The sequence below is a fragment of the Streptopelia decaocto genome, assembly GCF_964273445.1.
Source record: "Streptopelia decaocto genome assembly, contig: HAP1_SCAFFOLD_286, whole genome shotgun sequence".
NCBI classification, from domain to species: domain Eukaryota; kingdom Metazoa; phylum Chordata; class Aves; order Columbiformes; family Columbidae; genus Streptopelia; species Streptopelia decaocto.
In genome coordinates this window covers 14,580-35,748 of record NW_028117100.1, presented here as the reverse complement: position 1 = coordinate 35,748, position 21,169 = coordinate 14,580, and the positions used below count along the sequence as shown (strand labels likewise).

Here is a 21,169-nt window from a genome sequence, read left to right as displayed (position 1 = left end):
CCCGCCCTCTCTATTAACCCCGCCCCTCCATTAGGCACGCCCTGTGTCCATTAGCCCCGCCCTTCTCCATTAGTCCTGCCCTTCTCCATTAGCCCCACCCCATGCCCATAAACCCCGCCCCGTGCCCATTAGCCCCGCCCTCTCTATTAACCCCGCCCTTCTCCATTAGCCCCGCCCATCTCCATTAGTCCTGCCCTTCTCCATTAGCCCCACCCCATGCCCATAAACCCCGCCCCGTGTCCATTATTCCCACCCTTCTCCATTAGCCCCGCCCATCTCCATTAACCCCGCCCTTCTCCATTAGCCCCGCCCCGTGCCCATTAGCTCCGCCCCATGGTCCCTTAGCCCCACCCTTCTGCATTAGCCCCGCCTCCTCCATTAGCCCCGCGCCATGCTTGCAGCCCAACCAACGTGCCCAATAGCTCCACCCCCATAGCCCCGCCCCTCGGCTCGCCTGGCCCCGCCCACCTGGCGCAGCCGCTCCAGCTCCGCCTCCCTGGCCCGCCGCGCTGACTCCGCCTCCTGCGCCCGGAGCTCCGCCCCCGCCCGGGCCTGGCGGGCAGCCTCAAGCTCCGCCCACAGCACATGCTCCGCCTCCTGGGGGCGGGACATCATTGAGGACATCACCAGGACACCATAGAGATGGTCTCCCATCCAAGCAGCCAGAGGCTCCGCCCCCTCTCAGGCCCCGCCCACCTGCTGCTGGCGCAGGCGCTCGCAGGCCCGGTCACGTGCTCGGCAGGCTCCGCCCATCCGGGCCTGGGCTCCTCCCACTGCGATCTCCAGTGCCCTCAAGGCCCCGCCTGCCGCCAGGCTCCGCCCCCTTTCCACCGCCAGGCTCCGCCCCAGCGCTGCCACCTGTGGGGGGCGGGGACAGGCGGTGAGTGACAGTGCCATGCCCCGCCCACCAGGGTGATGGATGGCCACAGGCCCCGCCCACCAGGGTGATGGACAGCCCTATGTCCCGCCCACCAGGGTGATGGACAACTCTATGCCCCACCCACCAGGGCAATATACAGCCCTATGCCCCGCCCACCAGGGTGATGGCGGCCACAGGCCCCGCCCACCAGGGTGATGGACAACCCTATGCCCCACCCACCAGGGCAATATACAGCCCTATGCCCCGCCCACCAGGGTGATGGCGGCCACAGGCCCCACCCACCAGGTGATGGACAGCCCCAGGTCCCGCCCACCAGGGTGATGGACACCCCCAGGCCCCGCCCACCTTGTTGCTCAGTTCCCGAAGCTCCGCCTCCAGGTCCTGGCGATCCTGTGCCTGGTGGGGGAGGGGCCCTGGGGTGTGGCAGCACAGGGGACCCAGGCGTCCGGGGGGACCCAGGTGTCCGGGCTGCACCCCTTAGGGTCCCATGGGTGAAGGGTACACCTGGGTCCCTTTTGGGGGGGGACAGCTGGGGTGGGGGGGGGGGGAGGGGCTGCCTGGACGCCTGGGTCCCTTCCCACAGTGTGGGGGAGGGGAGCTGAGGGCTCCCGGACGCCTGGGTTCCCTTTCTCCGCCCCGTGCCCTAATTCCAGTCCCAGGCCTGGACTGGGGCCAGTGGGGCCAGGGGAGGGGGCGCCCGGACGCCTGGGTCCCCCAGCCGAGTTGGGGGGGGGAGGGAGCCCGGATGCCTGGGTCCCCTGGGTGGGGGGGGTCCTCCAAATATGTGTCCCCCTCTCCCCCAGACCTCTGGGTGACCCCATGGGGGTTGAGGTTTCCCCGGACGCCTGGGTCCCCCCCGGACGCCTGGGTCCCTCCCAGACACCTGGGTCCCCCCCGGACACCTGGGTCCCTCCCGGATGCCTGGGTCCCTCCCGGACGCCTGGGTCCCTCTCACCTGCGCCAGCCTGGTGGGGCCACGTTGTTCTTTGTCACCCTCGTCCACCATGGCACAAGTTGAGGGGGGGTGTTCCGACCCGGACGCCTGGGTCCCCCCGATGGCTCCTGATGGACTCGGACGCCTGGGTCCCTGTAGGGAGTGGGGGAGGTGCCCGGACGCCTGGGTCCTCCTGTGTCCATGGCCTGGGTGGCACCAGGAGCTCCCGGACGCCTGGGTCCCCTCACTTACTGCGGGTCTGTCCCTGTGATGCCGAGCTCAGAACCGTGGGACCCAGGCGTCCGGGAGCTCCTGGTGCCACCCAGACGGTAGGCACGGGAGGACCCAGGCGTCCGGGCACCTCCCCCACCCCCAGGGCTCAGATCCCTCCCCCCCTGGGCACACCCGTGTCCCCAAAGATCAGTTCAGCTCCACCAGCTCCTGCCTTGGGGTGGCACCACCCGCCCTTGCCTGAGGGACCCAGGCGTCCGGGCACCTTTCTGAGGGACCCAGGCGTCCGGGCACCTCCCCCGGGCACACCCGTGTCCCCAGAGATCAGTTCAGCTCCACCAGCTCCTGCCCTGGGGTGTTATCACCTGCCCTTGCCTGAGGGACCCAGGCGTCCGGGCACCTCCCTGAGGGACCCAGGCATCCGGGCGCAGGGACCCAGGCATCCGGGCACCTCCCCAGGGCACCCCGGGTACCCCCCAAAGGGACCTAGATGGTGGGACATGATGTCACACCACCGGTTGTGATGTCGCACCACCAGCTTGTGATGTCACCATGCCAGCTGTGATGTCACCATGCCAGCTGTGATGTCACACCACCAGCTGTGATGTCACCATGGCAGCTGTGATGCCATAGGGGGAAAGCCCTGGGAGGGCGTGGCTGAGGGGGGTGGACATGTGTCAACACGGGTCAACATGGGTCAACACGGGTCATATGGGTCAATGTGGGTCAACGTGGGTCAATGTGGGTCAACATGGGTCAACACAGGTGAACATGGGTCAACACGGGTCAACATGGGTCAACACGGGTCATGTGGGTCAATGTGGGTCAATATGGGTCAACGTGGGTCAAGACGGGTCAACATGAGTCAACACGGGTCATGTGGGTCAATGTGGGTCAATACGGTTCAACACAGGTCAACATGGGTCAACACAGGTCATGTGGGTCAATGTGGGTCAGTGTGGGTCAATGTGGGTCAATGAGGGTCAATGTGGGGTCAATGTGGGTCAATGTGGGGTCAACACAGTTCAACATGGGTCAACAAGGGTCATGTGGGTCAATGTGGGTCAATGTGGGTCAATGTGGGGTCAACACGGGTCATGTGGGTCAATGTGGGTCAACACGGGTCATATGGATCAATGGGGGTCAATGTGGGTCAATGTGGGTCATATGGGTCAATGTGGGTCAATGTGGGTCAATGTGGGTCAACACGGGTCAACATGGGTCAACACAGGTCAACATGGGTCAACGTGGGTCAACGTGGGTCAAAGTGGGTCAACACGGGTCAATGTGGGTCAATGTGGGTCAACGTGGGTCAACGTGGGTCATATGGGTCAATGTGGGTCAATGTGGGGTCAACACTGTTCAACATGGGTCAACACGGGTCATGTGGGTCAACACGGGTCAACACGGGTCATGTGGGTCAATGTGGGTCAACGTGGGTCAACATGGGTCAACACGGGTCAATGTGGGTCAGTGTGGGTCAATGTGGGTCAATGTGGGTCGACATGGGTCAACACGGGTCGATGTGGGTCAATACAGGTCATATGGGTCAATGTGGGTCAGTGTGGGTCAGTGTGGGTCAATGTGGGTCAATGTGGGTCAACATGGGTCAATGTGGGTCAGTGTGGGTCAATGTGGGTCAATGTGGGTCAACATGGGTCATGTGGGTCAACACGGGTCAATGTGGGTCAATACGGTTCAACACGGGTCAACATGGGTCAACACAGGTCAATGTGGGTCAATGTGGGTCAACACAGGTCAGTGTGGGTCAATATGGGTCATATGGGTCAATGTGGGTCAACATGGGTCATATGGGTCAGCGTGGGTCATATGGGTCAACATGGGTCATATGGCTCAATGTGGGCCAATGTGGGTCAACGTGGGTCAACGTGGGTCATATGGGTCAATGTGGGTCAATGTGGGGTCAACACTGTTCAACATGGGTCAACACGGGTCATATGGGTCAACACAGGTCAACACGGGTCAACACGGGTCAACACGGGTCATGTGCGTCAATGTGGGTCAACGTGGGTCAACACGGGTCAACGTGGGTCAATACGGGTCATGTGGGTCAATGTGGGTCAACATGGGTCAACATGGGTCAATGTGGGTCAGTGTGGGTCAGTGTGGGTCAATGTGGGTCAACATGGGTCAACATGGGTCATGTGGGTCAACACGGGTCAATGTGGGTCAATACGGTTCAACACGGGTCAACAAGGGTCAACACAGGTCAATGTGGGTCAATGTGGGTCAACACAGGTCAGTGTGGGTCAATATGGGTCATATGGGTCAATGTGGGTCAACATGGGTCATATGGGTCAGCGTGGGTCATATGGGTCAACATGGGTCATATGGCTCAATGTGGGCCAATGTGGGTCAATGTGGGATCAACGTGGGTCAATATGGTTCAACATGGGTCAACACGGGTCAATATGGGCCAATATGGGTCAACACGGGTCATATGGGTCAATGTGGGTCAATGTGGGTCAATGTGGGTCAACATGGGTCAACACGGGTCAATATGGGCCAATATGGGTCAACATGGGTCATATGGCTCAATGTGGGCCAATGTGGGTCAATGTGGGATCAACGTGGGTCAATATGGTTCAACATGGGTCAACACGGGTCAATATGGGCCAATATGGGTCAACACGGGTCATATGGGTCAATGTGGGTCAACACGGGTCATGTGGGTCAACATGGGTCAACACGGGTCAACATGGGGTCTATATGGGGTCTATAGTGGCTCACGGATCCAGGAGAGTCCCTATGGGACCTATAGAGGTCTGCAGCTCCATGTGGGACCCCATGGGGGTCTATAGGGGCTCCCAGCCCTACAGCGATCCCTATGGGGTCTATAGAGGATCCTGGACCTATGGGGCTCCGTGTGGAGGGTCTATAGGGGTCTGCAGCCCAATAGGGGTCCCTATGGGGTCTATAGGGGATCCAGCACCATGGGGTTCCCATGGGATCTATAGGGGAATCCAGCACTATGTGTTTCCTATGGGGTCTATAGGGGATCCAGCACCATGGGGTTCCTATGGGATCTATAGGGGATTCCAGCACTATGTGTTTCCTATGGGGTCTATAGGGGATCCAGCACCATGGGGTTCCTATGGGATCTATAGGGGATTCCAGCGCTATGTGTTTCCTATGGGGTCTATAGGGGATCCCAGCACTATGGGATCTATAGTGGATCCCAGCACTATGTTTTTCTTATGGGGTCTATAGGGGATCCCAGCACCATGGGGTTCCTATGGGGTCTATAGGGGACCCCAGCACTATGTGGTTCCTATGGGGATCTATAGGGGATCCCAGCACCATGGGGTTCCTATGGGGATCTATAGCGGATCCCAGCTTTATCTGGTTCCTATGGGGTCTATATGGGCTCACGGCCGTGGCCGCTCTGGCCTCGTCTCTATGGTTCGGGGTGGGGGGGGGCGGTCCGCCTCATTTCCGCTCCGCTCCCTCCGGCCGCGCGGCGCCGGAAGTGACGCCAGGAGGGCGGGGCCAAGCGGAGGCGGCGGCGCTTGCGGGTGTCGGGGCCGGCGGCGCGAGGTGAGTGCGGCCCCGCCCCCAGGACGCCTGGGTCCCTTTTGGGGGTTGGGAGTGGGGGGGAGGGAGGGGTGGGGGGTGGCCGTGAGGGGGTCCTGGGGACAGCGGGATGAGCATGAGAAAGGGTTCGGTTCAGATACTGTCAGGATATACTTGGGGAACATATATATATATATAATATATACAGCCATAGCACCATGAGAATGCCTGATCTGGGAAGCTAAGCAGGGTCGGGCCCGCTCAGTGCTTGGATGGGAGACCACAGGAAAGCCAATGGGACCTGGGGTGGGTTACAGGGGGTGGTCAGTGGGTCAGAGAGGTTCTCCTGCCCCTCTGCTCTGCCCTTGAATAAAGGGTTTAGTTCAGATACTGCCAGTATATACTTGGGGAATATATATATATAATATATACAGTCATAGCACCCTGAGAATGGCTGATGTGGGAAGCTAAGCAGGGTCGGGCCCGCTCAGTACTTGGATGGGAGACCTTATATATATATATATATATATATATATATACACAGCCATAGCACCCTGAGCACGGCCGATCTGGGAAGCTAAGCAGGGTCGGGCCCGGTCAGTGCTTGGATGGGAGACCTTATGTATACACAGCCATAATACCCTGAGAACACCTGATCTGGGAAGCTAAGCAGGGTCGGGCCCGTTCAGTACTTGGATGGGAGACCATGTAGAGACACAGCCATAGCACCATGAGAACACCTGATCTGGGAAGCTAAGCAGGGTCGGGCCCGCTCAGTGCTTGGATGGGAGACCTTATAATATATATACACAGCCATAGCGCCATGAGAATGCCTGATGTGGGAAGCTAAGCAGGGTCGGGTCTGTTCAGTACTTGGATGGGAGACCTTATATATACACAGCCATAATACCCTGAGAATGCCTGATCTGGGAAGCTAAGCGGGGTCGGGCTCGGTCAGTGCTTGGATGGGAGACCATGTAGATACACAGCCATAGCACCATGAGAACACCTGATCTGGGAAGCTAAGCAGGGTCGGGCCCGGTCAGTACTTGGATGGGAGACCTTATATATACACAGCCATAATACCCTGAGAATGCCTGATGTGGGAAGCTAAGCAGGGTCGGGCCCGCTCAGTGCTTGGATGGGAGACCACAGGAAGGCCAATGGGACCTGGGGTGGGTTACAGGGGGTGGTCAGTGGGTCAGAGAGGTTCTCCTGCCCCTCTGCTCTGCCCTTGAATAAAGGGTTTAGTTCACATACTGCCAGTATATACTTGGGGAATATATATATAAAATATATACAGTCATAGCACCCTGAGAATGGCTGATGTGGGAAGCTAAGCAGGGTCGGGTCCGCTCAGTGCTTGGATGGGAGACCTTATAATATATATACACAGCCATAGCGCCATGAGAATGCCTGATCTGGGAAGCTAAGCAGGGTCGGGTCCGTTCAGTACTTGGATGGGAGACCTTGTATATACACAGCCATAGCGCCATGAGAATGCCTGATGTGGGAAGCTAAGCAGGGTCGGGTCTGTTCAGTACTTGGATGGGAGACCTTATATATACACAGCCATAATACCCTGAGAATGCCTGATCTGGGAAGCTAAGCAGGGTCGGGCTCGGTCAGTGCTTGGATGGGAGACCTTATATATACACAGCCATAATACCCTGAGAACACCTGATCTGGGAAGCTAAGCAGGGTCGGGCCCGTTCAGTACTTGGATGGGAGACCATGTAGATACACGGCCATAGCACCATGAGAACACCTGATCTGGGAAGCTAAGCAGGGTCGGGCCCGGTCAGTGCTTGGATGGGAGACCTTATATATACACAGCCATAGCACCCTGAGAACGCCTGATCTGGGAAGCTAAGCAGGGTCGGGCCCGTTCAGTGCTTGGATGGGAGACCTGGTATATCTGGTGGCCTGGTGATGTCCTCAACGTTGTCCCAATGCCCTGGTGACATCCTTATGTCCCTTCCCCCAGGTCCCTGCATCATCCCCGAGCCCACCGCTCCCCGCCATGGCCGAGGCCGTTCACTACATCCACCTGCAGAACTTCAGCCGCTCCCTCCTGGAGACCCTCAACGGTCAACGCTTGGGCGGCCACTTCTGCGACGTGACCGTCCGCATCCGCGAGGCCACCCTGCGCGCCCACCGCTGCGTCCTGGCCGCCGGCAGCCCCTTCTTCCACGACAAGCTGCTGCTGGGCCACTCGGCCATCGAGGTGCCGCCCGTGGTGCCCAGCGGCGCCGTGCGCCAACTGGTGGAGTTCATGTACAGCGGTTGCCTGGTGGTGGCCCAATCGGAAGCTCTCCAGATCCTCACGGCCGCCTCGGTGCTCCAGATCAAGACGGTGATCGACGAGTGCACCCAGATCATCTCGCAGAGCCGCGGGCCGGCCCGCCCGCCGCGCCACGAGCCCGGCGCCGCCGCGGCGCCGCCGCCCGACCACGACGGCGCCGCCGACGGGACGCCCGGCGGCCACAGCCGCAAACAGCGGCAACCGCTGCGGTTGCAGCTGCCGCTCAAGGAGGAGGAGGAGGAGGAAGATGACGGTTTGGTGCCGCCGCCATTCGCCGGCGAGGAGCCGCCGTTCTTCGGCGCCACCGAGGTCTTCGCCGACGCTTTCCTGCCCCCCTGGCCCGGCGAGGACGGCGGGAAGTTGGGGAGCGAGTGCGGCTTGGAGGCGCCGGGGACCAAGGGGGTGACTTCGGGGGGCGGTGGCTTCGGTTTCGTGGCACCGGTGGCGCCGGCGCCGCTCGCCGAGGGGACGCCGGGGGTCGCCGAGGCGGCGCAGCCCGGCCCCTCGCGTTGCGCCGAGGCCGCGTACCAGTGCGGCCATTGCCAGAAGAGCTTCAGCTCCCGCAAGAACTACACCAAGCACATGTTCATCCACTCCGGTGAGGGGACAACCAGGGGACAACCAGGGTGGGGTGGTGGGGACAGAGGGGGACAGGGAGGTGGGGGTGGTGGCGGTGGGTGGTGGGGACACGCGTTGACCCGTGTTGAACCCTGTTGACCCGCATTGACGCCTGTTGACCCATATTGACCCATATTGACCCCTGTTGACCCCTATTGACCCCTATTGACCCCTGTTGACCCCTGTTGACGCCTGTTGACGCCTGTTGACCCATGTTGACCTGTGTTGACCCATGTTGAACCCCGTTGACCCGCGTTGACGCCTGTTGACCCATATTGACCCATGTTGATCCCTATTGACCCCATTGACCCCTGTTGATGCCTGTTGACGCCTGTTGACCCATGTTGAACCCTGTTGACCCGCATTGACGCCTGTTGACCCATATTGACCCATATTGACCCCTGTTGATCCCTATTGATCCCTATTGACCCCTGTTGACCCCTGTTGACGCCTGTTGACCCATGTTGACCCGTGTTGACCCATGTTGAACCCCGTTGACCCGCGTTGACGCCTGTTGACCCATATTGACCCATGTTGATCCCTATTGACCCCATTGACCCCTGTTGATGCCTGTTGACGCCTGTTGACCCGCATTGAACCCTGTTGACCCGCATTGACGCCTGTTGACCCATATTGACCCATGTTGATCCCTGTTGACCCCTATTGACCCCGTTGACCCCTGTTGACGCCTGTTGACCCCTGTTGACCCATGTTGACCCGTGTTGACCCATGTTGACCCATGTTGACCCGTGTTGACGCCTGTTGACCCATATTCACCCATGTTGATCCCTATTGACCCCCATTGACCCCATTGACCCCTGTTGACGCCTGTTGACCCATGTTCACCCATGTTGACCCATGTTGAACCCTGTTGACCCACATTGACGCCTGTTGACCCATATTGACCCATGTTGATCCCTATTGACCCCATTGACCCCTGTTGATGCCTGTTGACGCCTGTTGACCCATGTTGAACCCTGTTGACCCGCATTGACGCCTGTTGACCCATATTGACCCATGTTGATCCCTGTTGACCCCTATTGACCCCGTTGACCCATGTTGACGCCTGTTGACCCATGTTGACCCGTGTTCACCCGTGTTGACGCCTGTTGACGCCTGTTGACGCCTGTTGACGCCTGTTGACCCATGTTGACCCACGTTCACCCGTGTTGACCCATGTTGAACCCGGTTGACCCGCATTGACGCCTGTTGACCCATATGGACCCATGTTGATCCCTGTTGATCCCTATTGACCCCATTGACCCCTGTTGACGCCTGTTGACCCATGTTGACCCGTGTTGAACCCTGTTGACCCATATTGACCCATGTTGATCCCTATTGACCCCGTTGACCCCTGTTGACGCCTGTTGACCCATCTTGACCTGTGTTCACCCATGTTGACCCATGTTGACGCCTGTTGACCCATGTTGAACCCTGTTGACCCACATTGACGCCTGTTGACCCATATTGACCCATGTTGATCCCTATTGACCCCTATTGACCACGTTGACCCCTGTTGACCCCCGTTGACCCCTGTTGACCCATGTTGACCCCTGTTGACCCGTGTTGACCCCTATTGACCCATGTTGACCCATGTTGATCCTATTGACCCCTGTTGACCCCTGTTGACGTGTGTGGAGCTCTATTGACCCCTATTGACCTGTATTGACACCTGTGGACCCATGTTGACTCCTATTGACCCATATTGACACGTGTTGACCCCTGTTGACCCCCGTTGATCCTTATTGACCCATGTTGACCCATGTTGACCAATGTTGAACCATGTTGACCCGTGTTGACCCCTATTGACCCATATAGACCCCTGTTGACCCATATTGACCTATATCGATCCGTGTCGACTTCTATTGATCCATGTCCATCCATGTTGACTCATCAACCCGTGTTGCTCCACGTTGACCTGTTTCAATCCCCGTTGACCCATATTGACCCATATTGATCCATGTTGACCCATCAACCCGTGTTGCTCCGCGTTGACCTGTTTTGATCCCCGTTGACCCATATTGACCCATATTGATCCATATCAATCCATGTTGACCCATCAACCCGTGTTGCTCCATGTTGACCTGTTTTGATCCCCGTTGACCCATATTGACCCATATTGATTCATGTCGACATCTGTTGATCCATGTCGACTTTTATTGATCCATGTTGATCCCCGTTGACCCATGTTGATCCATGTTGACCCATCAACCTGCGTTGCTCCACATTGACCTGTTTCAATCCCCATTGACCCATATTGACCCATATAGGTCCATGTCAACTTCTATTGATCCACGTCAATCCATGTTGACCCATCAACCTGTGTTGCTCCACGTTGACCTGTTTCGATCCCCGTTGACCCATATTGACCCATATTGATCCATGTTGACCCATCAACCCGTGTTGCTCCGCGTTGACCTGTTTTGATCCCCGTTGACCCATATTGACCCATATTGATCCATGTCAACTTCTGTTGATCCATGTCGACTTCTCTTGATCCATATTGATCCATATTGACCCATCAACCTCTGTTGCTCCACGTTGACCCGTTTCAATCCCCATTGACCCATATTGACCCATATTGATCCATATCAATCCATGTTGACCCATCAACCCGTGTTTCTCCATGTTGACCTGTTTTGATCCCCGTTGACCCATATTGACCCATATTGATTCATGTCGACGTCTGTTGATCCATGTCGACTTTTATTGATCCATGTTGATCCCCGTTGACCCATGTTGATCCATGTTGACCCATCAACCTGCGTTGCTCCACATTGACCTGTTTCAATCCCCATTGACCCATATTGACCCATATAGGTCCATGTCAACTTCTGTTGATCCACGTCAATCCATGTTGACCCATCAACCTGTGTTGCTCCACGTTGACCTGTTTCGATCCCCGTTGACCCATATTGACCCATATTGATCCATGTCGACTTCTATTGATCCATGTCCATCCATGTTGACCCATCAACCTGTGTTGCTCCACGTTGACCTGTTTCGATCCCCGTTGACCCATATTGACCCATATTGATCCATGTTGACCCATCAACCCGTGTTGCTCCACGTTGACCTGTTTTGATCTTCGTTGACCCATATTGACCCATATTGATCCATGTCAACTTCTGTTGATCCATGTCGACTTCTCTTGATCCATATTGATCCATATTGACACATCAACCTCTGTTGCTCCACGTTGACCCGTTTCAATCCCCATTGACCCACATTGACCCATATTGATCCATATCGGTCCATGTTGACCCATCAACCCGTGTTTCTCCATGTTGACCTGTTTTGATCCCCGTTGACCCATATTGACCCATATTGATTCATGTCGACGTCTGTTGATCCATGTCGGCTTTTATTGATCCATGTTGATCCCCGTTGACCCATGTTGATCCATGTTGACCCATCAACCTGCGTTGCTCCACATTGACCTGTTTCAATCCCCATTGACCCATATTGGCCCATATAGGTCCATGTCAACTTCTATTGATCCACGTCAATCCATGTTGACCCATCAACCTGTGTTGCTCCACGTTGACCTGTTTCGATCCCCGTTGACCCATATTGACCCATATTGATCCATGTTGACCCATCAACCTGTGTTGCTCCACGTTGACCTGTTTCGATCCCCGTTGACCCATATTGACCCATATTGATCCATGTTGACCCATCAACCCGTGTTGCTCCACGTTGACCTGTTTTGATCTTCGTTGACCCATATTGATCCATGTCGATCCATGTTGACCCATCAACCCCTGTTGCTCCGCGTTGACCTGTTTTGATCCCCATTGACCCATATTGACCCATATTGATCCATGTCGACTTCTATTGATCCATGTCCATCCACGTTGACCCATCAACCCGTCTTGCTCCACGTTGACCTGTTTCAATCCCCATTGACCCCCATTGACCCCCATTGACCCGAGCTGACCCACGGCTGTCTCTCCACAGGCGAGAAGCCCCACCAATGCTCCATCTGCTGGCGCTCCTTCTCCCTCCGCGACTACCTCCTCAAGCACATGGTGACCCACACCGGCGTCCGCGCCTTCCAGTGCGCCGTCTGCTGCAAACGCTTCACCCAGAAGAGCTCCCTCAACGTCCACATGCGCACCCACCGCCCCGAGCGCTTCCAGTGCCGCCTCTGCACCAAGGGCTTCTCCCACCGCACCCTCCTGGAGCGCCACGCCGCCGCCACCCACCCCGCGCCGCCACCGGGGCCACCGCCGGGGCCACCGCCACCTGAAGGCGGGTTGGTCGTGTGGTCCGGCGCCGATGCCGCAGGTGCCGGCCCCGCTCACACAGCATAAGGGGGGGATTTGGGGGTCCCCTGGGCCCGTGGGTGACCCCCTGATGGGGTGAAACATGGAGGACTTGGACACCACCCCGGCCATGGACAAGCGGAGCGACACGGGGTCCGTTCCGGGTGTTTCCGATGTGTTTTCTATCACACGATCAGGAGCGTTTTGGTTGGAGAGACCCTCAAGATCATTGAGTCCAACCATAACCCAAGTGTCCCACTCAACCGCGGGGGCGGTGACGTCAACTTGGTGGCATTGGAAGGTGGTGAAGATCAACACGTGGGTTTTGTGGACTATTTTAGTGCTGTTCTTGCATATTTACCCCCCTCCTCACTGCTTGGCCATGGGACGTCTCACCCGTTGAGTGGTGGGGTCAACCGTGGGCACGTGGCCACCATAGATGGGCTGTAGTAGCCATGGAGCATGTCATGGATCCTCCATGATGGAGGGTTGGAGGAACATGGAGGTGTCAGGGATGATCCTGGTTGGGTTGAAGGAACATGGGGGTGTCAGGGATGATCCTGGTTGGGTTGGAGGAACATGGAGGTGTCAGGGATGATCCTGGTTGGGTTGGAGGAACATGGAGGTGTCAGGGATGGACCTGGTTGGGTTGGGTTGGAGGAACATGGAGGTGTCAGGGATGGACCTGGTTGGGTTGGATTGGAGGAACATGGAGGTGTCAGGGATGATCCTGGTTGGGTTGGAGGAACATGGAGGTGTCAGGGATGGACCTGGTTGGGTTGGAGGAACATGGAGGTGTCAGGGATGGACCCGGTTGGGTTGGAGGAACATGGAGGTGTCAGGGATGGGGTTGGATTGGAGGAACATGGAGGTGTCATGGATGATCCTGGTTGGGTTGGAGGAACATGGAGGTGTCAGGGATGGACCTGGTTGGGTTGGAGGAACATGGAGGTGTCAGGGATGGACCTGGTTGGGTTGGGTTGGAGGAACATGGAGGTGTCATGGATGATCCTGGTTGGGTTGGAGGAACATGGAGGTGTTGGGGATGATCCTGGTTGGGTTGGAGGAACATGGAGGTGTCAGGGATGGGGTTGGGTTGGAGGAACATGGAGGTGTCATGGATGATCCTGGTTGGGTTGGAGGAACATGGAGGTGTCATGGATGATCCTGGTTGGGTTGGAGGAACATGGAGGTGTCAGGGATGGACCTGGTTGGGTTGGGTTGGAGGAACATGGAGGTGTTGGGGATGATCCTGGTTGGGTTGGAGGAACATGGAGGTGTCAGGGATGGGGTTGGGTTGGAGGAACATGGAGGTGTCAGGGATGGACCCGGTTGGGTTGGAGGAACATGGAGGTGTCAGGGATGATCCTGGTTGGGTTGGAGGAACATGGAGGTGTCATGGATGATCCTGGTTGGGTTGGAGGAACATGGAGGTGTCAGGGATGGACCTGGTTGGGTTGGAGGAACATGGAGATGTCAGGGATGGACCTGGTTGGGTTGGAGGAACATGGGGGTGTCAGGGATGGACCTGGTTGGGTTGGAGGAATGTGGATGCCTGGGTCCCCCAGTTGGGTCCCTCCCAGACACCTGGGTCCCATATTTGGGTCCCTCCCAGACACCTGGGTCCCCTAGTTGGGTCCCTCCCGGACGCCTGGGTCCCATATTTGGGTCTCTCCCGGACGCCTGGGTCCCATATTTGGGTCCCTCCCGGACGCCTGGGTCCCCCAGTTGGGTCCCTCCCGGACGCCTGGGTCCCCTGGTTGGGTCCCCTATTTCCTCCCCCCTGGACGCCTGGGTCCCTCCCGGATGCCTGGGTCCCCTATACAGGTCCTGTATTTGGGTTCCTCCCAGACGCCAGGGTCCCCATTTGGATCCCTCCCGGACGCCTGGGTCCCCCAGAACTCCTGGGTCCCCTGGAGGGGCAGGAGGGGAAGTGACACATTGAGACACCCGTAAATTGGATCCAAAAAGTCTTTATTAATGAATTAATTGGGGTGCGGTGACGGGGACACCCGGACTCCTGGGTCCCCCCGGATGCCTGGGTCCCCCCGGACGCCTGGGTCCCCTGTGTCCCCTAGGAGAGCAGGGGGAGCCGCGGGAGGGGGAGCAGCCCCAGGGACCCCCCCAGGATCGGGCCCACGGGCGGCACCAGGGACTGGGCGACAGCGCGGAGGGGGGCGAGGGGACCTGGGGACACGGGGACGGCACCTCAGTGTCCCCAACGTCCCCAAGGTCCCCGTGTCCCCATGGCCCCTCCCCCCTGGGTCCCCACATGGCCCCCTTGGTCCCCAAATGGCCCATTGGCACCCATTGGCCCCACATCCCCAATGTGTCCCCATGTCCCCCCCAACTGTCCCCCACATACCCCTATACCCTCCTGTCCCCCTTTCCCCATGTCCCCCTGTCCCCATATCCCCATGTCCCCATGTCCCCATATCCCAATGTCCCCATATCCCCCTGTCCCCATGTCCCATGTCCCCATATCCCCCTGTCCCCATATCCCCATGTCCCCATGTCCCCATGTCCCCCTGTACCCATGTCCCCCTGTCCCCATATCCCCATGTCCCCATGTCCCCATGTCCCCATATCCCCATGTCCCCCTGTCCCCCTATCCCCCCTCATCCCCAATGTCCCCCATGTCCCCCAATGTCCCCATTGTCCCCATATCCCCATATCCCCCTGTCCCCATGTCCCCCTGTCCCAATGTCCCCATATCCCCATGTCCCCCTGTCACCACGTCCCCATATCCCCATGTCCCCCTGTCCCCATATCCTCCCACATCCCCAATGTCCCCCTGTGTCCCCCAATGTCCCCATTGTCCCCATATCTCCATGTCCCCCTGTCCCCATATCCCCCCACATCCCCAATGTCCCCATTGTCCCCATATCCCCATGTCCCCCCTGTCCCCATATCCCCCCACATCCCCAATGTCCCCCATGTCCCCCAATGTCCCCGTTGTCCCCTCACCCCTCAGCAGGTCCCGCTGCCGTCGTCGTGCTCCGGCCTTGGGGACACAAGTGGCCTCGGGACACCGGGGGGCTGGACGGGACACGGGGGGTGTCAGGGACATGGGGACACGTCATGGGGAACATTGGGGGGACAGGACGGCACGGGGACACCGAGGCCACCGGGGACATGTGGGGACATCAATGGGGACACGTCCCCTCAGGTGCCACAGTGATGGACACAGGTCACCAAGGGGGAGGGGCTGAGCCACAGCCGGACGCCTGGGTCCCTTTCTGGGGGTACCCGGACCCCTGGGTCCCTCCCGAACTCCTGGGTCCCTCCTGAACTCCTGGGTCCCCTCCCAAACTCCTAGGTCCCTCCCGAACTCCTGGGTCCCCTCCCGAACTCCTGGGTCCCTCCCGAACTCCTGGGTCCCCTCCCGAACTCCTGGGTCCCCTCCCGAACTCCTGGGTCCCTCCCGAACTCCTGGGTCCCCTCCCGAACTCCTGGGTCCCTCCCGAACTCCTGGGTCCCCTCCCGAACTCCTGGGTCCCTCCCGAACTCCTGGGTCCCCTCCTGAACTCCTGGGTCCCTCCCAAACTCCCGGATCCCCCCACGTGTCCCCAACTCACGGCTGTGGGCGGGGCTGTGGGCGAGGTCACATGACTCCAGAGGGGGCGTGGCCAAGCAGGATGGGGCTGTGGGGACAGCACGGGTGGGGACAGTTGGTTGTCCCATCGTCCCGTTGGGTTGTCCCATCATCACTCTGTCCCTCCCATTGTCCCTCGGTCCCTTACGTTGTACCACTGTCCGTCCCATCCATCCATCATCCATTATCCATCCATCATCATCCATCCATCATCCATCATCCATCATCCATCCATCATCATCCATCATCCATCATCATCCATCATCCATCATCCATCATCATCCATCATCCATCATCCATCATCCATCATCCATCATCCATCCATCATCATCCATCATCCATCATCCATCCATCATCATCCATCATCCATCCATCCATCATCCATCATCCATCATCCATCATCCATCATCATCCATCATCATCCATCATCCATCATCCATCATCCATCATCATCCATCATCCATCATCCATCATCCATCATCATCCATCATCCATCCATCATCCATCATCCATCCATCATCCATCCATCATCCATCATCCATCATCCATCATCCATCCATCATCCATCCATCATCCATCCATCATCCATCATCCATCATCCATCATCCATCATCCATCATCATCCATCATCATCCATCATCATCCATCATCCATCATCCATCATCATCCATCATCCATCATCCATCCATCATCCATCCATCATCCATCCATCATCCATCCATCATCCATCATCCATCCATCATCCATCATCCATCATCATCCATCATCCATCATCATCCATCACCCATCACCCATCATCCATCATCCATCATCCATCCATCATCCATCATCCATCCACCATCCATCCTCCATCCATCATCCATCATCCATCATCCACCATCCATCATCCATCCATCATCCATCCTCCATCCATCATCCATCATCCATCCATCATCCATCATCCATCCATCATCCATCATCCATCCATCATCCATCCTCCATCCATCATCCATCATCCATCATCCATCCATCATCCATCATCCATCCATCCCCCACCCCCGTTCTCCCCCAGTGTCCCCCCATGTCCCCCGTGTCCCCACTCACCGCACGCCGTCCCCGGCTGGCAGATCCCGCAGAGCTGTCCCTGCAGCTCGGCCGGCGCTGTCACCGTCACGGCGCCGTCCCTGCCCAGGGCCACCCGCACGCCGGCCGCCGTCGTCACCCGCCGCTGGCCCCCCCGCCGCTCCACCCGCAGCCCCCCCAGGCGCAGCGGCAGCGGCACCCGCCGCCCCGACACCTGCGGGACACGGGGACACCCATGAGACACCATCATGGGGGACACCCGGGGACATCGGTCATGGGGGGACACCCAGGGACACCGGTCATGGGGGACACTGTCATGGGGGACACCGGGGACATTGGTCATGGGGGGACAGCCAGGGACACCGGTCATGGGGGACACTGTCATGGGGGACACTGGGGACATCGGTCATGGGGGGACAGCCAGGGACACCCATGGGACACCCAGGGACTCCGTCATGGGGGACACCTGGGGACACCCATGAGACACCCAGGGACTCCGTCATGGGGGACACCTGGGGACACCCATGAGACACCCAGGGACTCCGTCATGGGGGACACCCAGGGACACCTGTGAGATACCCGGGGACACCCATGGGACACCCGGGGACACCGGTCATGGGGGACACTGGGGACACCGGTCATGGGGGACACCCATGAGATACCCGGGGACACCCATGGGACACCCAGGGACACCGTCATGGGGGACACCCGGGGACACCCATGGGACACGGGGACACCGTCATGGGGGACACCCAGGGACACTCATGGGACACCCGGGGACATCGGTCATGGGGGGACAGCCAGGGACACCCATGAGACACCCGGGGACACCCATGGGACACCTGGGGACACCATCATGGGGAGACACCTGGGGACACCCAAGGGAGAACGGTCATGGGGGGACACCCAGGGACACACTCCCAGTCATGGGAGCGAGGAGGAGCCCCGGACGCCTGGGTCCCCTCCCGGACGCCTGGGTCCCCTCCCAGACGCCTGGGTCCCCTCCCGGACACCTGGGTCCCCTCCCAGTTATGGGGGCAGGGAAGAGCCCCGGACACCTGGGTCCCCTCTCGGACCCCTGGGTCCCCTCCCGGACACCTGGGTCCCCTCCCTGAATCCTCCTGGGTCCCCTCCTGGACACCTGGGTCCCCTCCCGGACGCCTGGGTTGCCTCCTTGTTATGGGGGTGGGGAAGAGCCCCGGACACCTGGGTCCCCTCCCGGACTCCTGGGTCCCCTCCCGGACACCTGGGTCCCCTCCCGGACGCCTGGGTCCCCTCCCAGTTATGGGGGTAGGGAAGAGCCCCGGACACCTGGGTCCCCTCCCGGACTCCTGGGTCCCCTCCTGGACACCTGGGTCCCCTCCCGGACGCCTGGGTCCCCTCCCAGTTATGGGGGTGGGGAAGAGCCCCGGACACCTGGGTCCCCTCCCAGACTCCTCCTGGGTCCCCTCCCTGACTCCTCCTGGGTCCCCTCCCGGACGCCTGGGTCCCCTCCCAGTTATGGGGGTAGGGAAGAGCCCCGGACTCCTGGGTCCTCTCCCAGTTATGGGGGTGGGGAAGAGCCCCGGACACCTGGGTCCCCTCCCGGACGCCTGTGTCCCCTCCCAGTTATGGGGGTGGGGAAGAGCCCCGGACACCTGGGTCCCCTCCCGGACGCCTGGGTCCCCTCCCAGTTATGGGGGCAGGGAAGAGCCCCGGACACCTGGGTCCCCTCCCGGACGCCTGGGTCCCCTCCCAGTTACGGGGGTGGGGAAGAGCCCCGGACACCTGGGTCCCCTCTCGGACGCCTGGGTCCCCTCCCGGACACCTGGGTCCCCTCCCAGACTCCTCCTGGGTCCCCTCCCGGACGCCTGGGTCCCCTCCCAGTTATGGGGGTGGGGAAGAGCCCCGGACACCTGGGTCCCCTCCCTGACTCCTCCTGGGTCCCCTCCCGGACGCCTGGGTCCCCTCCCAGTTATGGGGGTGGGGAAGAGCCCCGGACACCTGGGTCCCCTCCCGGACGCCTGGGTCCCCTCCCAGTTATGGGGGCAGGGAAGAGCCCCGGACACCTGGGTCCCCTCTCGGACGCCTGGGTCCCCTCCCGGACACCTGGGTCCCCTCCCTGACTCCTCCTGGGTCCCCTCCCGGACACCTGGGTCCCCTCCCGGACGCCTGGGTCCCCTCCCAGTTACGGGGGTGGGGAAGAGCCCCGGACACCTGGGTCCCCTCCCGGACGCCTGGGTTCCCTCCTTGTTATGGGGGTGGGGAAGAGCCCCGGACACCTGGGTCCCCTCCCGGACGCCTGGGTCCTCTCCCAGACTCCTCCTGGGTCCCCTCCCGGACTCCTGGGTCCCCTCCCGAACACCTGGGTCCCCTCCCGGACACCTGGGTCCCCTCCCAGACTCCTGGGTCCCCTCCCGGACTCCTGGGTCCCCTCCCGGACTCCTCCTGGGTCCCCTCCCGAACACCTGGGTCCCCTCCCGGACGCCTGGGTCCCCTCCCAGACTCCTCCTGGGTCCCCTCCCGGACTCCTGGGTCCCCTCCCGGCCGCCCGTGTCCCCCCGCCCGTGTCCCGTGCCCCGCTCACCCTGGCCGCCGTCTCCTCTCCCCGCAGCAGCGTCACCTCGTAGCCGTCCCCGCTCAGCGTGACGTGGCCGAAGGTGGCGCGGGGCCCCTGGCCCACCTGCCCGCCCACGGTGACGCGCAGCGCGCCCGCGGGGCCGCCGCAGGAGCGCAGCAGCGTGAGCGCGCAGCGCCCGCCCAGCGCCCGCGCCCGCGCCCCGAAGCTGCGGTAGCGCCAGCGGCTCGGCACGTGGCACACCAGGGGGGGGCGGGGCCAGGGGACACACCCGGGGGTGTCCCCCACCAGCTGGCACTGAGTCCCCATTGGACAATTCATGTCACCGCAGGACGGGCTGTTGGGGACACACCTGGGGGTGTTTCCCACCATCTGACACGTTGTCCCCGTTGGACAAGGGACGTTGTCACAGGACGGGCTGTTGGGGACACACCTGGGGGTGTTTTTCACCCTCTGGCACGTTGTCCCCTCTGGACAATTCATGTCACCGCAGGACGGGCTGTTGGGGACACATCTGGGGGTGTTTTTCACCATCTGACACGTTGTCCCCGTTGGACAAGGGACATCGTTGCATGATGGGTTGTTGGGGACACATCTGGGGGTGTTTCCCACCATCTGACACGTTGTCCCCTCTGGACAATTCATGTCACCGCAGGACGGGCTGTTGGGGACACACCTGGGGGTGTTTCCCACCATCTGACACCTTGTCTCCTTTGGACAAGGGACATCGTTGCACGATGGGCTGTTGGGGACACATCTGGGGGTGTTTTTCACCATCTGACACTTCGTCCCTGTAGGACAAGGGACATCGTTGCAGGATGGGCTGTTGGGGACACATCTGGGGGTGTTTTTCACCATCTGACACGTTGTCCCCGTTGGACAAGGGACATCGTTGCAGGATGGGCTGTTGGGGACACATCTGGGGGACGTTCCCACCACCTGGCAGGAGGATCCGGGTGGACAAGGCGTCTGGGCACACGAGGGCTCCTCGGGGACACATTTGGGCCACCCGTCCAGCAGGTGACACTTGTCCCCATGCGCGCAGGTGATGCCGGCGCAGGAGGGGACGGGCAGGTCCCGCGTCACCCGCACGCAGCGGGGCCACCCGTGGGACACGCGGCACGTGGGCGCCTGGCGGGGACACCGGAGGCCCCTGCAGGTGGCGCTCCTTGGGGACACCATGGG

General features: G+C 59.9%; 2 protein-coding genes across 3 annotated transcripts; one reads left to right on the top strand and one right to left on the bottom strand.

Annotated features, from left to right (window-relative positions):
- Window positions 1–5,534: 5,534 nt before the first annotated feature.
- ZBTB45 (zinc finger and BTB domain containing 45) lies at window positions 5,535–13,237 on the top strand. Of its 2 annotated transcripts, none has more exons than XM_082076598.1 (3): window positions 5,535–5,603; window positions 7,567–8,482; window positions 12,463–13,237. In XM_082076598.1, exons 2-3 carry the CDS (start codon window positions 7,603–7,605, stop codon window positions 12,816–12,818), a joined length of 1,236 nt encoding a protein of 411 aa, XP_081932724.1. In that variant the 5' UTR covers window positions 5,535–5,603; window positions 7,567–7,602; the 3' UTR covers window positions 12,819–13,237. The 2 variants fall into 2 exon arrangements, with proteins under 2 accessions (XP_081932724.1, XP_081932725.1); XM_082076599.1 differs by lacking the exon at window positions 5,535–5,603 and adding an exon at window positions 7,259–7,379.
- Window positions 13,238–14,775: 1,538 nt separating this feature from the next.
- LOC309451896 (IgGFc-binding protein-like) lies at window positions 14,776–20,293 on the bottom strand (the record flags this gene model as incomplete). Its single annotated transcript, XM_082076602.1, has 5 exons — window positions 14,776–14,957; window positions 15,738–15,809; window positions 16,349–16,414; window positions 17,449–17,641; window positions 19,994–20,293. 5 exons carry the CDS (start codon window positions 20,291–20,293, stop codon window positions 14,845–14,847), a joined length of 744 nt encoding a protein of 247 aa, XP_081932728.1. The 3' UTR covers window positions 14,776–14,844.
- Between the last annotated feature and the right edge of the window lie 876 nt (window positions 20,294–21,169).